The sequence below is a fragment of the Anguilla anguilla genome, chromosome 16 (genome assembly GCF_013347855.1).
Source record: "Anguilla anguilla isolate fAngAng1 chromosome 16, fAngAng1.pri, whole genome shotgun sequence".
Taxonomy (NCBI): Eukaryota; Metazoa; Chordata; class Actinopteri; order Anguilliformes; family Anguillidae; genus Anguilla; species Anguilla anguilla.
The window spans coordinates 33,312,486-33,337,374 of record NC_049216.1 but is presented as its reverse complement, the minus strand read 5'-3'; the positions used below and the strand labels follow the sequence as shown (position 1 = coordinate 33,337,374).

At 46.5% G+C, this 24,889-nt stretch overlaps 1 protein-coding gene across 1 annotated transcript in view; it reads right to left on the bottom strand.

The window, feature by feature from the left end:
* alx4b (ALX homeobox 4b) overlaps positions 1 to 23,993 on the bottom strand; it is a 34,645-nt gene extending 10,652 nt beyond the window's left edge. The window contains exons 1-2 of the mRNA XM_035396226.1: positions 23,540 to 23,993; positions 3,083 to 3,399 (exon numbers count right to left, since the gene is read on the bottom strand). Of these exons, the coding sequence (XP_035252117.1) occupies positions 3,083 to 3,399; positions 23,540 to 23,885 (663 nt within the window). The 5' untranslated portion in view covers positions 23,886 to 23,993. The remainder of the gene's footprint in view (positions 1 to 3,082; positions 3,400 to 23,539) is intronic.
* Positions 23,994 to 24,889: the final 896 nt, after the last annotated feature.

Genomic DNA, 24,889 nt, shown 5'->3' with positions numbered 1-24,889 from the left:
GGGGGGGGGCTTTGATGGGGTAGCACAGCATTAACAATTTAAACAGATTTTGCTGTGGCAGTTTGATTGAAATGACCCCTAACACTGACTCAAGCCAATCCTGTGAACACTTCTATTGGCAGATAACAGAAATTTGTTTCCATTTTAGCCCTTTCTGTAGAGAAAATATTAGTCATTCCCACACTCTGTTATCAGTTCCATACTAATTTAATATTATCAGGATGGAGAGGGGAGCGATGATGAATAAATTGGCAGTTTTACTGTAGCCCTGGTTTCTCTGTCCAAGTGAGAGCGTTTTTATTCCTGTCATCTCAATGCCTCATTGTGCTGCTGTCTGGACACTTGACAGGATGTTTGGCAGAACTCTTGACCTTTGACCTCTCTTTCTCCATCTGAAGCTGGTACATTGAGTGCTGGAGGAGGGCACGCCAGCCGTCGGAAGCTTGGAGCCCGCCAACAGCATCGCAGGTAACACCCCCCAACCCCCCCCCCCCCCTCTAACGTGTTTAAAGAGGGAATTCTTGGATACATGCAGGGAATTCATACACGTGCACAGCTCTACATACCATAACCGATCTGCCCGTAATGCAGTTCACATCTGCGAACACGGTCTGTAGGAGCCATCGGTTCTGTTTTTAGCTAGCACTGGCGTGGGTGCGTTTCCCCAGCGCGTGGATCGGCCAGCATCGGCCAGCATAAGGAAGGAAGGAGGGCGTTTACGGGAATGGTGGTACAGACTCGGACCGAAACAGATTTTTCGGAGTCGCAGAGCGGTAAGGCTGATCTTGTACAGGCCCGGGACCCGTGGGCGTGTTCAGGCGGTTTATGAGGGGGATGGGGTCACCTCTGAGGGACTCCCTGTGCTTCATCACGCTGCTCAACGCCATTGTGCCAGAGACCATCCTCTCAGCCAATAGCCTCTCTCACCCCCTCCCCACCCCCATCCTCTAAGCCAATAGCATCTCTCACCCCCTCCCCACCCCCATCCTCTCAGTCAATAGCCTCCCTCACTCCCCCCCCATCCTCTCAGTCAATAGCCTCCTTCACTCCCCCCCATCCTCTCAGCCAATAGCCTCTCTCACCCCTCCCCACCCCCATCCTCTCAGCCAATAGCCTTCCTCACTCCCCCCCATCCTCTCAGCCAATAGCCTCCCTCACTCCCCCCCATCCTCTCAGCCAATAGCCTCTCTTACACAACCCCCCCACCCCCCATAGTATACCTTTGCTGGTTCCCGTGGCAACTGATACATTGATGTCAAATGGCTAAATAAATTTGGGTTTCCTAAACAGGATAATGGGTTCTTGTGCTAGAGAGGGGTCCGTCACCTGCCCTTGAAGCTCACTGGGGGAGGGGGGGGGGGGTTGGGTTTGGGGGCACATTCTTGCCCTGTGAGCTGTTGTGGGAGTGGGGGCTTGGGGCATTAATGAAAGACAAACAGCCCATATCCAGGGGGCTCTCTTGGGAAAGGGCTGGGGGGGGGAGGGGGGGGGGTCACAATCCTGCCAATCAAAGCTGGAATGTGTCGTCAGTGACACCGGGATGCACTTCAGCAGTGGGGTCGGAGGCTCTGTGGGGGGGGGGGGTGTTTGGGGGGTTCAGGGGTTCAGGCATGCCGCAGGCGCCCTTCACTAAAACTCTGCTCAGGTGACACACATGCACAAGTACTGATCAGCGGCTGTCCCCACCGCCCCGCATGTGCGTCTCAGTCTCCCTGCGCAGCGTTCACAGCCAGACAGATGGCACAGGCTCAGATGCAGCACAGGCTCACAGGCTCAGATGCAGCACAGGCTCACAGGCCCAGATACGGCACAGAGACACAGGCTCAGATACAGCACAGGCTCACAGGCCCACATACGGCACAGAGACACAGGCTCACAGGCCCACATACGGCACAGAGACACAGGCTCACAGGCCCAGATACGGCACAGAGACACAGACTCTCAGGCTCAGTTACAGCACAGGCTCACAGGCTCAGTTACAGCACAGACTCAGATACGGCACAGAGAAACCGGCCCCAGCACATGCTTCACACGGAAAAGAGCCTGAAACGCATATTAACTGGATGATAAATAGAGTGCTGTAACGTGACCAGGGCTATAATGCAGGGATACTGAATCATGTGCACAGCTCATCCACATAAGCTGGGCAGTTCAGCTCATCCACATAAGCTGGGCAGTTCAGCTCATCAAAGTAAAACTAACATGAGCGCTAGTGAGATAAAACAGCCATATTGCATCACGAGTGACACAAGTTCTATTTTTATGATAAGATCCTTGTACAGGAGCATGGAGTTTTAGCCATTGTGCTATTATATGGATTGTTACCAATGCATTGCCACCTCGGTGTTAGTAAACCTGTTATAAAGGTGTTATAAATGTTAGATGGACAATATCAGCAAAGACCACTGCTTAGCTGCAGTGGAGTCTTATGAGAAGTGTTGCAGTGTTGTGAACAGCTGTTGACGTTGGTTTCTGCTCTTGGTGTGTCACACACAGGTGACAGGTGTGTTATATCTCCCGTGGTGTGATTTAGACTCAGGTGACAGTGGTGCGGTGTTTTAGACTCAGGTATGTTACAGACAGGTGAGGGGCGGAGCAGTGTGATTGAGACTCAGGTGCGGTACAGACAGGTGAGGGGCGGAGTGGGCGGTACAGACAGGTGAGGGGTGGAGTGGGAGGTACAGACAGGTGAGGGGTGGAGTGGGAGGTACAGACAGGTGAGGGGCGGAGCAGTGTGATTGAGACTCAGGTGCGGTACAGACAGGTGAGGGGCGGAGTGGGAGGTACAGACAGGTGAGGGGCGGAGCAGTGTGATTGAGACTCAGGTGCGGTACAGACAGGTGAGGGGCGGAGTGGGTGGTACAGACAGGTGAGGGGTGAAGCGGGCGGTACAGACAGGTGAGGGGTGGAGCGGGCGGTGCAGACAGGTGAGGGGTGGAGCAGTGTGATTGAGACTCAGGTGCGGTACAGACAGGTGAGGGGCGGAGCGGGAGGTACAGACAGGTGAGGGGCGGAGCGGAGCAGTGTGATTGAGACTCAGGTGTGGTACAGACAGGTGAGGGGCGGAGCGGGCGGCGCCCACCTGCACGCGGGCCTCCGTCAGGTCGGTGCGCAGCGCCAGCTGCTCGCGGGCGTAGACGTCGGGGTAGTGGGTCTTCTGGAACACCTTCTCCAGCTCCTCCAGCTGGTAGCTGGTGAAGGTGGTGCGGTTCCGCCGCTTCTTGCCCTTGTTGCTCTCGCCCTCGCCCTTGTCCAGCGGGCCGGTCAGCTCCGGGCCCGGCCTCTCCTGGGGGGCCTTCGCCCCCCCGGCCTCCTTCAGGCCCAGGTAGGACCCGTCCATCCCGGCAGGGTCTGCGGTGGGGGGGAGCTCAGAGTCCGTCAGCCCCGGGCTGTCTTTGGCTGAGGAGAGAGGGGGAGAGAGGGAGAGAGAGGAGAGGAATGAAGGAGAGAGGGAGAGAGGAGAGGAAAGGAGAGAGGGAGAGAGGAATGAAGGAGAGAGGGAGAGAGGAGGAGAAAGAGAGGGAGAGAGAGGAGAGGAATAAAGGAGAGGAATGAAGGAGAGAGGAGATGAAAGGAGAAAGGGAGACAGGAGAGGAATAAAGGAGAGAGGAGTGGAGAGGAGAGAGGGGTGAGAGGGAGAGAGGAGAGGAGAAAGGAGTGAAGAGGTTGAAAGGAGAGAGGTGGAGAAAGGAAAGAAGAAAAAGAGGAGAGAAGAGGATGAGAGGAGAGGGGAGCGGTGGAAGAGTAGAGCAGGGAGAGAAGAGAGAGAGGCTGTCAGTGCATCACTGAGTCACCCGCTGGTCTGAAGGCTAACGCCCCACTGCAAACGATTATTTGTTATAATTCAGCGATATAAGTCCTGTAATTCAGAATGGTCATGCAGTCATGGTTCTGCTTGGCCTGCTCACACTATTATGTGTTATTAAGGCTGGATGTTTGTCACGGAAAACATTGGCTAAAGTCACAGAGCAGTCACAGTAAAATTGTTGAAAATCATGGAAAACTGAAACGAAGTGGCACTCATTATCATACATGTAATCAGCCTGTCCTTGTTTTTTTTTAATGTTGCCATTTACAAACCAACTGTCACTAAGCACGTTGTGGTTGGCATGGTGACTACAGCCAACTTCAGGCCTCAAGAAGGACATGACTCTGCTGTATGTTTTGATTATAGGGGACAGGTGCTGGATGAGGGGCTTAATCGATCACTTCAGAGTTTGGGTTTGCAGACCTCGACAGTTTGTGCTTCCGTAAACTCATTCCAGAGCTTGGGATCAAAATCTTCCCTGAGTGAACGGACCGGAGAAATTTCAGCAGCTGGTCAGTACATCTTTCTGCTCCGATTCTAATGAATATAAAACATGAAAGCTTTTCAAATATAACTGGGTGGAGTTTATGCAAATTTAGTCAAGTAGGTAAAAGATTAAGTTGAAGAGAGCCCTTGTGGGGTAAAGAGTGTGACAATAGGACTTTAATGAGTGTGACAGTAAGCCAGTGGAGTAAGAAACAAAGTTGAAGTTTTAAAATGTTGATTTTTAGTGGTGTTTAGCAGCCATGAACTGCACCCAGGGGCCTGAAGGGGGCGCTGCAGCTTGCAGATGTGCAGTGCAGCCCCAGTGTGTTTTGGAGTAGAGGAAGGATGATGGAATAAGACCTCAGTTGTGAAGGCTGAATATGGATATTGGCAGGAGTCAGTGCTGCTCCTGCTCCCGGTAATGCAGTGATTGATGGCCAAATCTGGCTCTCCAGGCATCTCCCCAGTTGAAATTTGTGTCTCGCTGATTTATGATCATTTATGATCATCTATTTCAATTCCTTTAAACTGCCTTTGCTCTTTCATAAATGGAATATTGCGCTGTAATGTGGAGATGCAGACGCTCCAGTGCTATAAATATTTGGCATTTTGCATTGAGGGGCCAGCCCACCGGAGGAAACCCCGCCCATATTCTGGTCTCACGCACGTGCATCCACGCAAACACACGTGTCTCTGGTGTCGCCCGTAGCAACCACGCCTGTCTCTGGTGTCGCCCGTAGCAACCACGCCTGTCTCTGGTGTTGCCCGTAGCAACCACGCCTGTCTCTGGTGTCGCCCGTAGTAACCACGCCTGTCTCTGGTGTTGCCCGTAGCAACCACACCTGCCTCTGGTGTCGCCCATAGCAACCACGCCTGTCTTTGGTGTCGCCTGTGGCTGTAGTGTTGTTGGTATCGGCCACAGCAAACACGTGTGTCTGTGGTGTCCTGCGTGGGAGCGAGCGGTGGGGATCTGAAACTGACACCTGGTCACTTGGCCGTTTTTTGGTCATTCTTGGGGCCACTTTTCTGACACCGAGCATTTCAGCTGTGAAGGCTCAGCTGCTCTTTATTCACCACAGCAAGGGGTCACGGATTCACAGAATGCGTAGAGACTCTTTAGAGTAGAGTCCTTATGATGACATGGCAGATTTTCGTATCAGAAATTATGCGAAATATGGCAACCATTTATATATTTGTTTATTGCTAACCACCCTCTGTGCTTCAGAGCAGGGATGGCTGGGGGGGGCGGAATTGGTGAGGGCGGGGGGCTGGGAGGATTGGTGATAACCTTTACCTCAGTCTGGCTGTGTGTGTTGCGATGGGGGTTTTGAAGGGGCGGTGAAGATACACTTCACATTTCTTTTCGGGAGGGGGTATGAGGGTAAATCCATCTCCGTTCGAGGAGGTGAACAGGAAGGGGCGGGACCTCTTTTTCCCCACTTCCCTCAGTGGGAGTATCTGCGAATGGACGCCATGTTGGGCTCCGGCCTTCTGTAGGACGGGGTTACCCTGGATCAGCACGACCCCCCCCCCCCCTCCCCCGTGACTCTGCTGCCCGAAACAGCTGATCTTATCTGACCCCCCCCCCCCCCCACGGTCCGTCACCGCAAAGCACAAGCCGTGCGAACCTGCCTATCTGTGCGGCAGAGTGGCTTGCACTTCACACAGAGTAAAAATGTAATTCCACTCCATGAAAAACACGCTTATTTTTGGCCATGCTTCTGTCTTGCAGAGGAAGGGGGTTTCCAAAACAGACGTCTTTTTGTCACTTTTGTCACCGTTTTTTTTCCCCCTCTTTTCCCCAAGCCACCTCTGCTTCATCATTAACGTCTGTCTGTTCATGGTTCTGAGTTTGATGTTATTTTTTAAAAAATTTATATATTGTATATGAGGGATGCAGAACCTTCCTGCTCTGCGCACAAACGGGCTTCTAAACGCACGGGCCTCCGGGCCCGGTTCTGAGCCCTGCGGAACACCGAGCTCAGCGGGGTCCGTGTCGCCCGTCCCCGGGCCCCGCCCTTTCAGCACTGGAGTAAGAGCGAGCCAGGGGTCGAGTGGGGCTGGGGGGGGGGAGCGGGGATTGGGGGGGCTGGGAGTATAATGGCTCCCACATTGCCCCTCGCCTGCTCCTGACACATCCTGTTAAGTGTGAGTGAACGAGAGTATTTATCCAGACCCAAATATTTTGAAGGCTGGGCCTCCAGATGCTGTGCACCCCCTGTCCCGATGGTGTGGAAAAGCTGTCCGTCAGGACTGTTTGAAATCAGGGGTGCGGGCCCATCAAAGGATCGAGTGTATATCTGGAGTGGCTGATTGTTTTTGAGCAGGGGGAGGGTGTTGGAACAGCGTGTATATCTGGAGTGGCTGATTGTTTTTGAGCAGGGGGAGGGTGTTGGAACAGCGTGTATATCTGGAGTGGCTGATTGTTTTTGAGCAGGGGGAGGGTGTTGGAACAGCGTGTATATCTGGAGTGGCTGATTGTTTTTGAGCAGGGGGAGGGTGTTAGGACAGTGTGGATAACTTGAGTGGCTGACTTTTTTGGAGGTTGTTGTGACAGGAATGCTGATCCCAGATCACTCTTCATTTTACCCTCTTCTTTTCACCTGTTACCATACCCCCCCCCCTCCAAATCTGGGGCTTTTTTTCACTTTCTGTATTTTTCCATTGTTTATTTTTTATTTTTAAGCTCCTCTGTGAACTCCTGGGGCATAGTCCAATCACGTGGCAGCTCTTAAGTCCGGTTCTGTCAGAGTTACGGTTCTCACGGTAACCGTTCGTCGTTCTTTGTTGCTGAATCTGTTCTTGTTCTGTGATAATGCAGTGAAACAAAACCGCTGAACTTTTTTTTTTTTTTTTTTTTTTTGGAGAGCGTTTCTCAGCCAGCATTCCACAGCAGTTTTCAGTTCACGGGCTGCTGGGGGAGAGAGGAAAAAAACTGCTTGTCTGTAGACAACAGTCTGTCTTTGCTGTCCTCCAAACCATCGTAGACCTGAGTGGTGTGCTTTGGTGCGATTCTAGTAACCCAGAAGCAAGGCAACAGCAATATTTTCATCTCTGGTGTTTGATTAGGTTGCACTGACACAGAGAGGTACACTGTATGACCGAAAGTATCTGGACACCCCTTGGTCTGGGGCTGTTTTTCATGGTTTGGACTAGGCTAGGTTCCAGTGAAGGCAAATCTTAATGCTCCAGCGTACAATAATGGCTGAACGGAAGCAAATCCCTGCAGCAATTGCTCCAACATCTAGTATAAAGCCTTTCCAGAAGAATGGTCATCATTATCCCAGAACAGGGTGGACCAACCAACCATATTAATGCTCATAATTTTTGATGGGATGTCGGATGTCGGGTGTCCGCATACTTTTGGCCGTGTAGCGTAGACTGAGCCATTACCGGAGTCGCCAGGGAAACGTCAAGAGAACCTGAGTTCAGCAGTGCAGTGAGGAATGGTGACGTTGTACAGGGGTGCTGACTGGCAGTCTAAACCTGCTGCATTCACACCTCCCTGCGAAGCGAGAGTGAGGTTCATGAACGGTTTTAACGGTTTTAACGGTGTCCAGGTTCCCCCCTACTGCTCCCGCATATCTCTCCTGAGACTGCGGTCACGTTTTAGTGGCTGTGTGTGAAAACAGCCGCATCAGACGTCCACATCCCACAACGGTAAAAACGGCAGTTATTTTAGAATATTCCTATGTTATTTTACGTCACGGCTCCGTCCAACGTCATGCGAGATTCTAACATTTGTATCGTATCTCATCCTAGTCTTTTTTAAATCTTTGACCTAAGGATTTATCAGGGTTCACAGCAAGGTGACAGTAAACTGCAGGAATTTATGCAGCACCCTGCTTCAGTATATGTGTGTGTTGTTTAGCTTCATTTTGTGTTATATAATAATATCATAACTTTTGTGTTATCATTGTCTTTAGACTTTACATTACATTGCATTTATTTGGCCGACGCTTTTATCCAAAGCAACGTATTATAAGTGCATGCATTTAGGGTATAAATGTTGTGTGAAAGGTGCTCTACATACATTATTATTATTATTATTTTTATTTTTATTAATATGGACTGGTAAATGGACTGCATTTATATAGCGCTTTTATCCAAAGCGCTTTACAATGGATACCTCTCATTCGCCAGAGCAGTTAGCAGTTGGGGGGTTAGGTGTCTTGCTCAAGGACACTTCGACATGCCCAGGGCGGGGTTTGAACCAGCAACCCTCCTATTGCCAGACAATCGGTCTTACCTCCTGAGCTATGTCGCCCGACAAACAGACATAAACAGATGCATGAATGTGAGTGAAGTGAGAAGCATGGTAAAGTTCGTTCCCCCCGTTTCCCCGATGAGCCCGGTGATGGAGACGGGCTCCAGGCCTGCACCACACTGTAAAATGCCCCCTGCCTTGGCCCGGGGTCACTGCTTTACGAGGGGCGGCCATTTTGTCGCTGTTGAAGATGAAGGAAGAACATCAAAGTGTAATTTAACTGCCTGTTTGCCGGCCGGGGTCCCTCCGCCGCCCCCCCACCCCCCACCCCGACAGCCTGCTTTCGGAATGTTGTGACCAGGGTCAGCTGAAGGCACGGAGGAGAGACACTATAAATTTGGCGCTCCAGAGATTACCCACCCCCCCCTCCCAAAAAAAGGAGTTAATGGCGAACTGTCCCAAAAGCAGGATGGGTCACTAAAAATACATAAACAAGAGATTGTTTGCCTGTTATTCTGAGCGCATTCAAACCTCGACTTGACCGGAAGGACTGCACAGAAAAAGCAATGCCGCTCTTTATTTTTCTTTATGAAAATTTGACGAAAGGCAGTTTACTAGGCCGAGTGTGCTTTGCGGAGTATTTATTTGCGTCTATAATGGGTTTGTTTTGTCTTCCTAAAATACGGCTGAAGTTGTGATTGGACGTTCGGCCTTCAGAAGGCCGGCCCGGGCTCTGATGTTTCTGGGTTGTGACCGTAGGCCTCAGACTCTCCTGACGCTCACACAGGGACGGGACAGCCGGACAGGGGAAGTGGGCGAAGATCGTGATTGGCAGGTTGAGACATGGGCCCCGCCCTGCCGCGTCACATAACCTGAAGGTCACGGGTTCGATTCCCAAGTAGGACACTGCCATTGTACCCTTGAGCAAGGTACTTAACCTGCATTGAATCAGTATATATATATATATATATATATCTACCTGTATAAATGGATGCAATGTAAATGCTGTGTTAGTCTTTCTGGGTAAGAGCGTCTGCTAAATGCCTGTAATGTAATGTAATCTAACGGAGATCTGTTTCATCGCTGAATTTCATTACCTTCACAATAAGAGAGCACTGTGTGCTACATTAAAAAAAGACTCTCTGGGCTCGAGAATTTCATAAACCAGAATGAATCTCCTGCCGTTCCAAATGTGTGCTTCTGCCCTCAGCCTCTCATTGTGAGTTGAACCACAGATTCTTTACACTTCCCGGATGCTCTGCTCTTGCTTCTAAACTACAGGTTCTTGATGGGAGATACTGGTGCTGTATTACAGCTCAGAACATGCAGTGCTGTGAGCCCCCTAACAATTTTTCAGAAGATGCACCAGCTTAGCATTCAGCTCCACTGGTAGGGAGACAGAGCTTTCAGTGTTCAGAGCATAGAGTTGAGTATCTGGTGTGTGGAGAGAGTCTGTGAGCCACTACAGGTCTGGAAAGAGCTCTGCTTTCACACATAGCTAAGCTGACATGCTAGATGGCGCAATGCACAGCTCAGGCCTTACAAAAGTTTGCAAATGAGGAAGTACAGAGGAAGTATGTTTATGCTCATACCAGCTATAGCCGCTGAATTGATTCTTCCACACCTATCTAGACCAATCACCACGCTCCCGCAACTATATTTGACCAATCACCAGCCTCCCAAAAAAAGCATTTGACCAATTGCCGCACCCCCAAAACTAAATTTCACCAATCACCACCCTCCCAAAAGCTACATTTGACCAATTGCCACCCTCCCAAAAACTCAATTTGACCAATCACCAGCCTCCCGAAAACTACATTTGACGAATCGTCACTCTCCCAAAAGCTACATTAGGCCAATTGCCACCCACTCAAAAACTATGTTTAACCAATCGACACCCTGCCAGAACTTCATTTTATTAATCATCACCCTTCCAAAAACTCCATTTGACCAACTGCCACCCTCCCAAAAACTCCATCTGACCAATCACCCACTATATTTGACCAATCACCACCTTCTCAAAACCTACATTCGACCAATCGTCACCCTCCCAAAAGCTACGTCTGACCATTCGACACCCTCCCAAAAACTGCATTAGGTCACTGACAGTTCGGCGGTGGTTTTTCTGGAGACCCCTTGGAGTCAGGCCAGTTCCTGCCAGGCAGATTGAGTCTGATGGAAATCACTGCACCAGAAAAGAAAGGTGAGCTAACCGGGTAAAAGGATCCGTGCCCCCCCCCCCCACCCCCCCATGTCAGTAACCTGCCGAAATGCGACTTGCGTGTTCTCCAGACACCCGCCTCTCTGGCCCCTTTGCCACTTCTCATTAAATTCTGTTCACATTTCCACTACTGAAACTGGTTTGAGAGGGGAGGGGGGTTGGGGGGGAATGCTGAAATAGTGTTGGGTTAAGGCTAAGAGAGTCTGAAAGTGAAAAGGCTGTTGAACCCCCCTGAGAGACAGAGAGTGGGGGGGGGGGAGGGGGGTGACCTGGCTCCTTCATGTCCAAGCCCAAGCGCAACTGAATCCCTGCTACCTCCGGTCAGTGACGGGTAACTGACAAACAGGCCTCAGAGTCCACAGCTCAAAATGGAGTGTTAGTGAAATACAGATTGGAAACTACAGCAGAGCCTTCTCCTTACGATCCAGGTTTAATTTTTACACTTTTTTAAATTGCGGACTTCATTGGACACCCATTTGAGTGCCAGAAGATGGTGGTTGCTTTTCCCCCCCCAAATAAATCTGGAAGATTTGGTATTTCATTTTTCATGATTAATAGCCCTTTGACTGGAGTGAAAACATCCCCGTATTTCTAATAGATCAAAATCAAAGCTTTTTAAATTGCATTTTTGAGTTGGAGTTTTCCTCCACTGTAATGCTATTTGTTAAGTTTATGCACTGAAAAACATAATGACGCAGTATATCCAGGAGGGGTATGATGGTAATTATTTTGGATCAGATTACTCTTTTTTTTTCTTTCAAAATATGTTTGTTAGTTTTAACCAGGCAACTACAAAGGAGCATTCAAACACACAGGCATTCGTGCTTGTTTAAGGTTGCCTGAATGCCTGTTTGTTTTTGTCGGTCTGAAGGTTGGATTTAGGAATGCCCCCATGTTGGACCAGCCTGTGTCTGATTAAAGAGCGGTGAGTGTGTGTGTGTGTGTGGCTGCCCTATCCACAGCCCCAGATCCAGGGGGATCAATGGCAGGATCAGCTGCTTGCTTTCCAGCCTTCTTCCCTGCCTGTGTGGAGGCACCGATGGACCCCCCTCCTCCCTTCGCAGCTGTGAGTTTCTACTGCATTACCCAGAATCCTTCACTTTCCAACCCTCTGCTCTCCATCTGAACTTGTTCCTCTTAAACCTCAGAAGTAAAATCCAAACTTTTCTGTGATCAAGAGCTTGTACCACCGCTGCCTCTATTGGTTTTCTACATTCTGAAGAGATTTGTGTTTGGAGGGGAGGAGGGGAGGGGTGGAGGAGAAGAAAAAAGATAAATAAAGTAGGCCTCACGCTATTCACTAGCTCTGGGGATTTGTTGAAAAACTTCTAAAAAAAGATTTAAACGTTTGCCGGCCTGTTGGTTTTCATTTTGGAATCGATTTTTTTTTTTTGCCTTAATGCTCTGCGTGGGGGTGGGGGGGGGTGTTGGGGAGGGGGTGGGGGGGGGTGCCTGCACTTGAAAGGAGATGGCAGGAAGTGGGGGAGGTCAAAGGTGATTCTCTCACCGGCCCACAGAGAGCACTGGCAGGGGGAGAAAAACATGAGCGAGAGAACAAGAGGGGGAAAAAAAAGGCATTGTTCTCTGGAAGAAGCAAGGGATTTAAAAAAAAAAAAGAAGAAATAATGTGATGACAGGAGGTATGGAAGTTAAATTTATTATTTTTTTTTTTTTTTGCTTAGGGCTCCCTGAATTCGCTGTAACTAGGTACCGGGTCAGTTCCCATGGCGACGGCGGTTCCGTTGCCGGGGCCTGCTTGGCGTGTCGAGCCGTCGGTCTCTTGACCTCCGCGGCGCTCGCCCCCGTGCGTGTGCGTGACGCGTGATCGCACGCACGCGCCCCCGTGAGCGCTTCCGCAATGTGCTGGACACCGGTGCATTCGCAAACCGTGACATCACCTCCTCAGATCATCATTTGACACGTATCACGCTCGCGGTATGACTTCTGACTCCTCTCTGCGGAACATCTTTAAGTCTCTGCCAAGTTTTCTTTTCCAGTGCTTTGTTCCTGAAATTCCCACTGAATTTCTGTTTGGGAAAATATTTTGGTCTGTTTGCTATACTTTATGCTGACTTTGTTGCTATACTGTTTTTGGGGGGGGGGGTTAAGGTATGCATTTTAGCATAGGAAGGACATTGATTTCCAGAAATTCAATAAAATAAAAGTGGGGGGGTCTTTGCTCTGTAGGGCTCATGCGCACCACAAGGCCCAGAAGCTCATCACTCGAGCCAGAGGGAGCCCTTCAGGAGCCCCACCCCCACAGTCTACCAGACCTTCCAGGAGTCTGCCGAACTGGGATGTCAGGTAAGCCGTCCGACAAGCCTCACCTCGGCAGAAGGATTTGGGGTCCTACGCCTGTGCTGAATCCACAGGTCAGGTGCCTTCAAGGTTTCCCACAGACTGAATTCTCCACTTTCACAAACTGCGTAAAGTCTTATTGAAATGGTTCATTGTCACGGACCTCCTCTCTGATTCCGCTGGTCTGCCTGGTTCACTGGAACAAAACACCTCTCTGATGTACTCAAATCTGAAAAAAAACACACCTGTCTCCTGGAAACGGTTTCCGATAGATAGGGCAACCTGCTGTCCTCACCCCTCACATCCATGCCGGGGTGCAGAGGGACCCCGGGCACGGGGGCAACGGTTAATCTTTACCGTAGAACGCAGCGCACACCCGGCCTGTTCTGGGCAAGCGTGTCCTGGTTCTCATTCATCTCTGTGGGGATCCTCTGGGAACAGAGGAGGTGCATCCTCTGTTTTCGGGCCTGCGGGCTGTTTTTGAGGCTACGCTAGCCTTTCTAATCCCCTCCGAGCGGCGTCTCCATCTCCGGCGTTTTGCGTCTCCGTGGGGACGTTGTGCCTCTCGGAGTTATCGGAGGCTCCTGCTTGAGTGAAATTCCCTGTCCGCCGTTTTACGTGATTACTGTCCGTTAGGGACAAGGCCCGTCTCATGAGAGGAGAGGTTTTTTTTTTTTGGTAAACATTCACATGGGCGGAGAAGCATTTTGGAGCCAGTGCCCTTCGTGGCGGAATCTACAAGAGTGCGCTCGGACCTCTTGGGCCACTCGAAACTCAACGCCCAGCCAGACACCCTCTCGCTGATCCGTAGTTTATTTGTGCCCCCCACTGTCGTGTAATGAGGTTATGTAAAAAAGCACTCACCTCTTTGCATATTTCTGATTCCCTACGCTTTTCTGGCTTGTTTTTTGAAAATATAGGGGATGGGGGGGGGGATGTTAGGTAGAAAAGTCTGTACTGTAATCTGGTAATGGTGGGAGGAGCCTGTTGTTATAGCAACATATTATTGCAATTTCATCTCTCCATTCTGCAGCATTTGAGGTCGTATTCACCCCTAGCTGCTGGGCAAAGGTGTGTTGCTGAACACTTTCCGGTCTGTGTGGGTTTTTGAAACCTGCCTGGTGGTCTGCCTGTTTTATTCAGCCACCTTTTCTAAAACAGAACACAAAAATTAACAGCTGCCCAGTTACTGTGTCTGTCTAATGGGAGGCCAGTCTCAGTGCTGCTGTTGTTGAAAAAATGTCGTTTCAAAACGGCACCTTTAAAAGGGCTTAGGACTTCAAAGATAAACAGTTAAACAAAACAAAAAGCGTCTACGGCATGACTTTTCTCTGTCAGGCAGCAGCTGGGTCCGTGTCGTTAAGGAACACAGTCGTCTGGCTGTTATCTCGCGGTTCGCTTCGCTGTTATCATCAGCAAAGCCCCCGCTTTCCAGCGCTTCATTTCGGTCTCAGATGGGGTGGCGGGGGGGCGGTTTAAGGCGAGGGTCGCCGCTCATCCCAGCAACAGCAAAAACAAACCGTCTTCAAAGGGCCCCGCGGCGTTCGCGGGAAATAAACCAAAGGGCGCCGCGACTCCAGGAATGTCAGCATACCTGCCGAAGTCTTGATTGAACTAATAACTCACACACAAGGGTCCCGCCGGAGTTTTCCTTCCGAGGACTGGCCGGAAGACGATACGAGAAATAAATAACACGGATGGCCTTTTTGAGAAACGGCGAAGATCCGGAGAGAGGTTTGCCTCGCTCGAGAGTCGGCCACCGGACCTCCGTGACGTTGTGCAAGCTAGCTTTTGCCAGGCGCAGAAGGCCAGATTGTATCTATCCACGGTGCATTTTTTTTTCGGTCCTTTTGAATTCGATTACGTCATTTTCCGGGAAATGTGGGATTCATTGTAGCAGGGTGACTTTGAGATCACCAGACGAAGCAAAATGTCCCACAAACTGATAAGCAGCAGAGGTGCTCATTCGGCATTGATTGGAAATATCTGCAGATTTTGTAGATAATACAGCCTCTAATGAAGAAATGTCTAACTGATACTGTGTAAGCCGGTTTAAAAAATAAATAAATGACATTAATAGAAAACACTTCTAAAAGTAATTTGTTGGTATTAATTACTACATATATTCAGAAGAAAATAAATTATCATGAAGTAGGAATGTTTTGATTTCCTAAACAAAATTTTGATAAACAATATTAAATATTAATAAAAACTTACATTTAAGATTATGTAAAACATTTTTACTAAAACACAGTAGTTGAATAGAGAATTAGGGTCATTTTCTCCCCAAAGGAGTAAAATACTATTACGTTTCGGCCGTTTATGTTCGTCACTGGTGAACTCACCATAACAAAGTTAAGATCCTAGCAAGTAATGGTTCGATTGAATTACGTTATATTTCATTACACTAATTTAGCAAACGCTCTTATCCGCAATGAAAGAGAACGCGGTGCCTCCACCAGAGCTGTGTGAGTGGACCCAGCTGACATTCCCACACCAGCGAGCCCCAGTTCAGCATCGATAAAGCACTGACACCCAAGTTAAGCCGTGCCAACCTGGAACCATAAAACACACTGTAGATTCATGCAACTAACATCCGTATGAAACCATAAAGCATGTTGCATCAAGCCCAAAGTACATCCCAGGTGAATGCTTGACTTGCGAGGCCCAGTCTAAAGATGCTCCCTTTGGTGGTTTGTGGGGCCCTTCTCAGTGGACTCGCATGGATTGACTGGGCGGAAGTGTAGTATAAAGGTCACAGGTTCAATTCCCAGGTAGGACACTGCCGTTGTACCCTTGAGCAATGTACTTAACTGGCATTGCTTCAGTACATATCCAGCTGTATGAATGGATGCAATGTAAATGCTACGTAAAAAGTTGTGCATGTCGCTCTGGATAAGAGCGTCTGCTAAATGCCTGTAATGTAATGTAATGTAATGCATTGGCTCCCTTGTCCGTTGAATTGAACCAGGAGCAGTTTAGCTGCCTTTTTATGGCCCTGCATCAGTGCCGGATTCTCATCATCCACTCTTTATGCTTCGGGATTTATGGGTTCTCTCCCCGTAGCCAGCGTGTACTCCCTGAACGCTGAAAAGCGCACTGTGCTTATCATCACATTGACACAATTAGAAGCGGTCCCGACTGCGCCGGCCGGAGCTGCAATCGGAGCGCGGCCAAATTTTTTAGAAAAATGCGTGTTTCCGTTTCGTGGAAACTTTCAGCGAGCCCCCCCCCCCCCCCCCCCTTTTTTTCTTCTCGCTGCCGATTCAAGAATGCGAGGCTGCGAGCCTCCGAGTGCAAGCGCCCGACCTCTCCGCAGCTCCGGAGTGAAATATTCCCACTTCTGTGGAAAGTGTGAAACTTTGGGGGGGTCCGCATCTTTCCTATCTTATTGGGTTTTTTTATTTTTGGTTTTTTTTATTTTTTTTTTAAATAAAAAGCTGGAAATGTGCTTTCAATTTGCGCCAGATTCCTGTAGGCTGCGCCTTTCCAGTTCAATTAAACTGAAGGTCCGTTCCTCGGGCCTGTTTTTAGAAACGTTCCCCTGAAAGCCTGTCCTCTCGTATTTGCAGCGTGAATGACGTTTGACGCACCAGTGCGTTGCGTGTGTACACATTCCGCAGGTAGGCTATGACACACCGCTATGAAAATGTATGCAGCCTTTTATGGGCACTAGGTATAAACATGGGTGTTGTTTTCTGCATCTCCACCCTGTTCACCTTCTCTATTCCGGGAAGATATTTTTTAAGAGGGGGTGTATGCAGAGTAAATAAGAATCGTCAAAATTAAAACCACGAAGGCCACGGTTTCCAATAATGCAGGGTTTGTTCTGGGGGGGCGTCAGCTCAGCCCTGTAGTAGGCCTGCTTCTCCAACACTGCTACCTTCTCACCATTTCCTCTTTTGCTCACACTAAAACACATTAAGCTACGGCCATGTAGCTCAGCTGGGAAGGGGAAAGGTTTATTATTTTGTGATTTCAGCAAATTGACTCTGTGAAGTGTGTACTGCATTCTGTTCAAAGGGATTGCCTATCTGAATGTCTATCACGTTTTGGGGATAATAATCGGAGATGATGACGGTTTATGTTAAGAATTAAAGATCTGGCTCGCATTGCTTGCAGTCACGAGAGTGCGGCCTCATTGATCTTTATGGTGACGTAGTTTGGCATATAACTCTTTCCTCCGTGAGTAGCAGGCAGCCGGCAGCCGCGGCCATGCGCGGACCAAACTTAACCAACTGTCGCCCAAATCAGAAGGCTCACTATAAACCTCCCCATCACTCTAAAGTTTGTAATTCTGAATTTCGCGTTAATGTGCCATTATTTGCCAGTAATTCAAAGAAATATGGCGTTGTATTGTGGGCAGAAAAGAATTGAGAGCCTAATTTTACTCTGCGGAGTCGTTTAACGGTAATAATTTGTTTCAACTCCTATCAGTATGATGACACCAGGCATCAGCAGCTGGCCACCGTTATGTCCAGTTAGGTGTTGGGTGATAACTAGTGTGAGCGTGGTAGTGTCAATCGGGCTAGATCGCGTGAGATTATTTTTTCACATTGAAAAATATATTTGTAAATACTGAAAATCCAACAACCTTAATAGCCACAAATCTGCACAAAATGAGAATGAAATGTGTGAAATATATGTTTGATCCCTGTATTTCGCATGCGCCTTGGTTGACCTCAAAGGGTCGGCGGGACAGTATTCGTGTGATCCAATTAGAAGCGACCTAGGTACCAGAATGAAACGGGATCGGTTTGATGTTGGGCTATTACATTTGACTGTATGTGGCGATGTTTTTACAGATACCTCGCGTAAATGCTGTTTTAAAAGAGGCGATCAACAGTAAACAACTGATGTATGATGTGCATGCGTCATAGAAATTCGTCATCTTAATTGAGCACTTTTAGGCGCCCCAAACAGAATTAACGTTTTCGGCAAAATGAGACAATCTGCTAAATATGCAAATTGTATGTTTTAATTGATGAGAGTTCCTGTTGTAGGCTGTTTCTCTTCAGGTTACAGGTAAGGCGGTTAATGAGGTCCAGCTCATATCGCCTAGGTCATATGTTCTGTTGGCATATATTATTTCGTCGAAGACTCACTTTTGCTTTATAGTACTTTTTTAAAACCTTAAAACAAAGTTAAACAAGTTTATTGAATGCGCTTGAATTTGTATTCGTAGTTCACTAAACTGTGTACCATGAGCAGTAATGTTTCTCAGGGAATACACTGGCCTATGTTGCAGTTTATTTGGCTAGCCTGCGTAAATGGCGACCATAATTATCTTTTTAAAAATCTTGTGTTTGTTGAACACCGGTTATGTAAAAAGTTTTGTATCTTAAATAAAACAGGATGTGTACTGCTATATAGCCTATGTGGCACTGACTTTAGGTCCGTCAATGGATGTCAACTAACGAATAACCATTTCTAAAATATGATTTTCCTTCTCGCAGATTTAAGTAAGATTTTTGTTCTTTATGAACGGCGTACAGTCAAACAAACCGTTGTCTGGTATATGACCAGTTGTGACGTGATGCTACCGTATCCTTTGATGTGCCAGTAGGCCTATTTTTAAGGAGATGTGCCGCATCGAATGTAAATTTAGTTTTTCCAGTTCCGATGGGTGTGCATTTTGTTGAATGTGATTATTATTATTATTATTATTATTATTATTATCGTCACCATCATTATTATTTGTGTTTTATTGTTGTTTGTGCCATCGGCCTACGTCACATATACCATTAGTTTTGTGAAATCTGGCATTAAATGGCACCGCCTTTGTGTGTCGTTTCGTTTCTGTGTATTAGCGCGGCGTCCTCGGGTCCGCTCATCCAATCAAAGCTCTGTTTCTCTTCTTCCTCGTGAACGAGGTCTGGTTCTTGTAAAGATGAGTGAAACTTCGTCAAAGGAGCCGTGTGTGTTGAGTAAAATCGAATCCATTCGGTGACATCTGTATCGCAGCCCGCCGTTTAGTTAAATCGTCTTTCAATGGGGAGTGGGGGTGGGTGGAGGGGGATGTTGGTGGCTGATTTGGTTTATTGCTTTATACTTTAATTAAAGTTTAAAGAAATCTCACGATCGCTTGGGTTAAGCTATTTGCGGTCGCGCGCTGTAAATCGTTCCAAACCGCCCTGCTAGGTGATAATGGAAAAAATAGTACATTTCCTTGGTTTTAATGTTGTGAATTACTTGCACTCATCTACCTCTGGTATTAGCATCTAGTTACTTTAACAAGTGCTTTTTAAAAGAGCCTAATTGTTTTCTTGGCCTTCGTATCTGGCTTCCTGTCATATTTTGCCATGACTGTTAGCCATGTGAGCAGTTTCGAAGCGCCAGTGATCCCCAGCAATATTACCTTTGATATCATCTATTAGTTATTCATGTATTATGGCGACTACTGCCAGGATAATAGCTACCAATACGTCTCGATTTTATGAAGCACGTTTTTTTTTCATGCATTGGCCTCATCTGCGAAGAATCCGGAATAATTTATCCGTGTCCCTCAGTGACAGCACACATTTCTTTTGGAGGGGAGTTAACTCCACCCGACTTCGGTTTGTAGGTATGTCCAAGAGGGAACGGCACCGTTGCACTCAGTTTTGGTCTTTGAAGATGTAGTCCCATCCATTTTAATTAGAATAACTCAATAATAACAATAATAATAATAATAATAATAATAATGTGATATAATAACTTCTCTTGGGCAATGTGAGTCACAAATGTAAGCCGTCAGAGGATAATTGCGGTGGCTGCATTCATTAATCTTTCTAGCTTTACATTAAATCACTTTAACAGTGCCCCGACTATGCGTTTTTGACGATCATCTTGACCGCATTGATATCTTCCCCTTCACATCTTTCGTTTGACTTAAATCAGTGTCACCAAGCGGAGACCTAATTTTACGCGCATTTTTTTATGAGTAGCATCAACATAAATTGCTTGCCCAGTCGGGGGAAGCTTTAACATTTTGATTTAATTTTTTTAAGGATAGAAGCACACACTGCTGTGGCGTTTTATTGTCGGAGAAGCGCTTTAAAAAATTTATTGGAGGCAAGGTTATAGTATTTGGGTATCTTCGGCTCACAGCACACATGGAAGATGTTATTTCAGAGCCAGATGTTTCGGGGGCTTAAACTTTCTTTTCAAAATTCTGCAGCACACGTGGATGGCAAATGTCAAAAACATTTTTGCAAGGTAAAGCGTCATGCGACTCCGTGCTTCGTTGCTAAATTGCAAACTGCAGTCTAGCCGACAGGACTCTGGAAAATTCCAACTAAAAATCATGCAAGTGAAAAGGGTGTGTAATTTTACTACAGAAACTTCAGCTGTACGCGAGGCGACTTACATGTCTTTGAGGTTGACGGGCTCGTGGTAGAAAAATGTGCTTTTGGGTTTGAAGCTGCTCAAATCCGCGCGGCAGGCTGACATGGGTTCAGTTCTTTTGGAACCCGAGCGAAAAATATATCATGATTATATTGACACAAAACATTTTCAAAAGGCTAGATGACGGTATGAGAGATCACCAGTCTTAGGGATCGTTTGTGTTTGATGAGATTTAACGTTGAACATTGTTATTCCTCTCGTCATAGAAGAAAAAAAAACGCACGGAGTGCAATGTTCAGTGTCAAGTCAACTCTGACAAATTTCACGTTTTACCTTGCGCCTCATTTAAAGCGTTTAAATTAATGAATGCTCAGGCACTGTGTGAATATATGTAGACTTGCATGGCGAAACACGGGGATAACCTCGAATGTGTTTATTTGTGTGGGGTCCTGATTGTTCATACAAATGAATTGCATATAACGAAAGGTTTCGTTTTAATCCACGTTTTGTTTTTGTCTTTCTCTTGTCAGTGGTGAAATTAAATGTTCAAGGTATGAATGTCACCTGTGTGTCCTTAAAGATAATATTTTTCGAGTTACTCCCCCGTAGAAATGCATATGTAAACGCCTGTGTAAAAGTGATCATATTTTGCTAACACGATTAATTAATTTATTTGATATGGCTTGTCTTTAGTTGAAATATGGAAAACCGAAAATGTTTATGGTGACAGGATTACAGCAGTTTTTTTCCTAGCGCTATTCTAATTTCATAATACATTAATTAAGAAAACAAATGCTTTGTGCAAGAATTTGTGGAAACTTTGATACATGAGACCAAAATAAAATTGTCAAAAATGATAATAATAATAATCTATGCGCTAATTGGGTTATTTACTGCAGAACATAATCGGTTGGTATGGTATTGACTGTTATTTATTTTATTTATTAATTTATTTAGGTTTCACGCAGCATTTCCAAGTGTTGTCACACATGTGGAAATGTGGGCAAATGATTGCGGCTTTTCTAATGTCTGTATTTTAGTTTCTGTTCATGGCCAGTTCCGAAATTAAAGGCAAGAAGGTAATATCATTGGGTGATGTAGCCTAAATAACGATAACAGCGATAAACATGTCCCAGTCACTGCTTCTTAGAAAATATGGTTTATATGTTATGTTTAGTTGTTTGCTTTTGTGTGAGTGTCCTCACACCAACGTCTTTACCCACGCTGACAGGCTTTTAATTTAGCTGCAGTTGTGTTCATTTTTTAACTGTAGAAATGAATTTTTCAGCCATAGAGCTATAGTTTCACTAAAGAAGGGGACTGTAAACTATCAAGTAAATATCCGACATACTGCTATTGTGGCTAACATTAATGGCAACCATAAAAGTAGATTTTTACGCGCGACGTGCTTTCTTGTTCTTTATGGTTTATGTTTTGTGAATATAGCAATGTATTGACTTTTGCAGGTGTGTAAATATCTTTGTTTATTAGGCAGTGTGCCGCAAATTAAAATAATTATAAGGTAGCCATGATTTGACAACTCATGACCATTTTCGTTCGTACGTTTTTGTTTCTTTTCAGTTAAGCATGTGTATTGACATTATACAAAGAGGAATCAAAATAATTTTGTTTGCAAAAATAAAATTTGTCCAGCACGTGTTTGACATTAGTAGAGTACCATCAGACCTGTACTCCATCATGTAAAGTAAATTATTGACCGGTAGCCTAATGTAAGTTATGAATGTATTTTTAATCATTGCGGGGCGGATCCATGTTAACACTCTTAGTTTTACGCGTAGCTTATTGTGGAATTTCAGTGTGACCTACGTATTTTAGCACGATGACAATTACTACATGAGGGTACTGAAACTTTTAGAATCGTTTGAATTCTGTTAATGAATTTGATGTCAAGGTTATAGTTGTGTTTTGATGGGCTGGATGACAGTACCATTGTACTTAGCCTAATTATTTTCCTGTAATTAGCTCTCACTTCCCGCTTTGTTTAAAAATGTAAGCATAATATCGTGCGCCATGAAAGTGACGAAGCTATCCTTGTATCCTAAAAGTGCCGTTATAATTTGCCCTTGCTTTGTCCTTGTTCTAGATGCGCCTGTCTGTTCTGTCCCGTTTGTGGAAGCAGGGTTGAGGGATCATCAGTGGCTTGTTTTCCAATGGGAAGCCATACTCAGTCTCAGATGGAATGTTTCGCTGAACACTGTAACGTTAACTTTGTGAAATTAAGTAGAATTGTGTCAAATTTAATATAGCCTATCGTGCGTTTATATATATTTAAAAGTGTTCTGCGAGCTGTTGGAATATTGTATTTTTTTTTGCTTGCTTCTTTTCTAATAACCGTCGCAGGGCTGCTTATGTAATTGCGACGCTTCGTATTTATTGTCTCTGTCTGCAAACGTGTTAATTCAATTGTCCGATTCAGCTCCAGTATTAAGGATTGTAATGTAGATTATCGCATTAAACATAATTTAATTCATTCGTTAAAGGGAAAATTTAATAGTCGGTAATGTTATGCCTCTTCATAATTGTGTTACTTGCATAGTTGTGGCTATAATATTGGTAGTAAGTTGTGAAGTACCGTGCATTTGTTTTGGAAATTATCATTTAGTGTCCGATGCTTTGATGCAGTTGTTAGCACTCCGAATAACAGCGTCAGTGATAGCGACAGCAAGACTGGGCCTTGGACCTGCAGCTCCCTACCAAACCGAGTACGTAATTGAGATTCTGTAATAATTCAGCTGGGATTGGTGACATGCAACGGCACATCAAACATACCATGGGCAAACATGCTGTCGCTCCGTTTATTGAGAAAGGCGATTATATCGAAAATTAATGCCAAGGGTGTCATATCATGCCCCTTTGCACTCTAGATCAGCTCCTCCACGACGCATCCCACACAGGTAAAAATGCGAGCTCTACCGTCGCTGATAAAGGAACTGCGCCCTAACCCTCCTCGCCTGCTTTGCTCGTATGCACCATTTGATGACCCGCGATGCACTTTTTTTCCGGAGTTGTTTTATTTGCAAACGTACAAGCTGCAATGGCCTGTTTTGTGGAAATGGGTCCATACTACGGCTAGGGACGCAGATTCCCGGTAATATGCATTTAGATGGGGGACTCTGTATATCTTGGGTATTAGCGCGTAATTTATCGTGGCTCTCGTGGGTAGGCGACTTACCATAGCAGGAGATGAGCGCTCCGTTGTGTCCGCTTTCCTGGTGGAGTTTGCTTCCTTCGGGAGGCGTTTTACAGGACGATCTCTGCACGAAGAGGTGGTATTTGTTAAAGGTGCCTTCCGCCACTGTGGCATCCAATGACTGGCAATCCTGCTGGAACGGGCTTCGCGACTTTTCCCCATAAGCCTGTCCTTTGTTGGTTAGGAAAGTGGGGCTGTATTTGGTGTCACTCGCTTGGAATGTCCTAAACGGGTTCGCCTGGTGATCCCTAACTTGCGGCGCAGACGGGCTATAATATGAATCCATGGATGTCATATCGCAGTATGAGACGCACGTCTCGGCGTTCATTCCTAAAAAAAATGAGGCGAAAAAGGATGTCCAGTTTTTCCCCCCTCTTTCCTTTCTGGAGAGCGGGGCAAACAGATACTCTCTTCCCTCTTTCCCTCTTCCTCACGGAAAAACAGACACACACACACACCACCCTCACACACACGCACACACACACACACAGGCGCAGCAGCTGGGGTTGGTTATAAAATGATTCAGATGTTTTCCAGAAACTTCAGGCTGACCAAAAGCTAGAAAGCCCCCTTAAGGTTTAGAGAAGAAACAAAAAATGCCTCTTTCTGCCGAAGACGCTGCCCAGAACTCCCGGGTTTAAAGTATAAACTAAGGACCTGGCCTCAGTTATTATGTAGATGCGATGAGTGAGTGAGGTCAGATCTTGACTTAGGGGAGAGAGAAATCAGTTTTGTTGTAAATGCGCATGTGGGGGAGGGTACACAACACATGACATTAATATAATTAGGATATGAATATATGACTGATTGGATGTGAAGGCCAGAGAAAAGAGCAATTTAGTGACCCAGCTCATTCGCAATGGTTTATCAAGTGGGGCACTTGATACCTTTTTTTTCTTTTTTTGTCCAGGGAAAGGAGAACTGAGAAAGAGAATCTTCCTCTGAACTGAGCTAAATTTAATTACATGTCTGCGTATGTGCTGTTTGGACACTTTTAAGATTGGTTTTCCACTCAGCGTTTTTGTGCAAAAAGTTTTTTTTATTTTGGGGGGGGGGGGGGGGGGGGGGTGGTCTAAAATGTACAAGAATCTTCCCGGGGAGCGACTCAAGTGTCCTGCGTTGTTTATTCACGCCTTGGAAGCTCGGCGGGAAGACAAACCCCAGGTTTATGAGAATATACGCGTGCGTATGGATTTCAAAGGCTCGTGGAAATAACGGTCCCTTGAGTGATGCCGTGGCTCGAGGACGCCAAGAGAGTTAGATTTGTTATTTTGTAGAAGTAAAAAAAAAAATCATCCAGAGAGCAGCGCTTTAAACTTGTTCACAAGGATC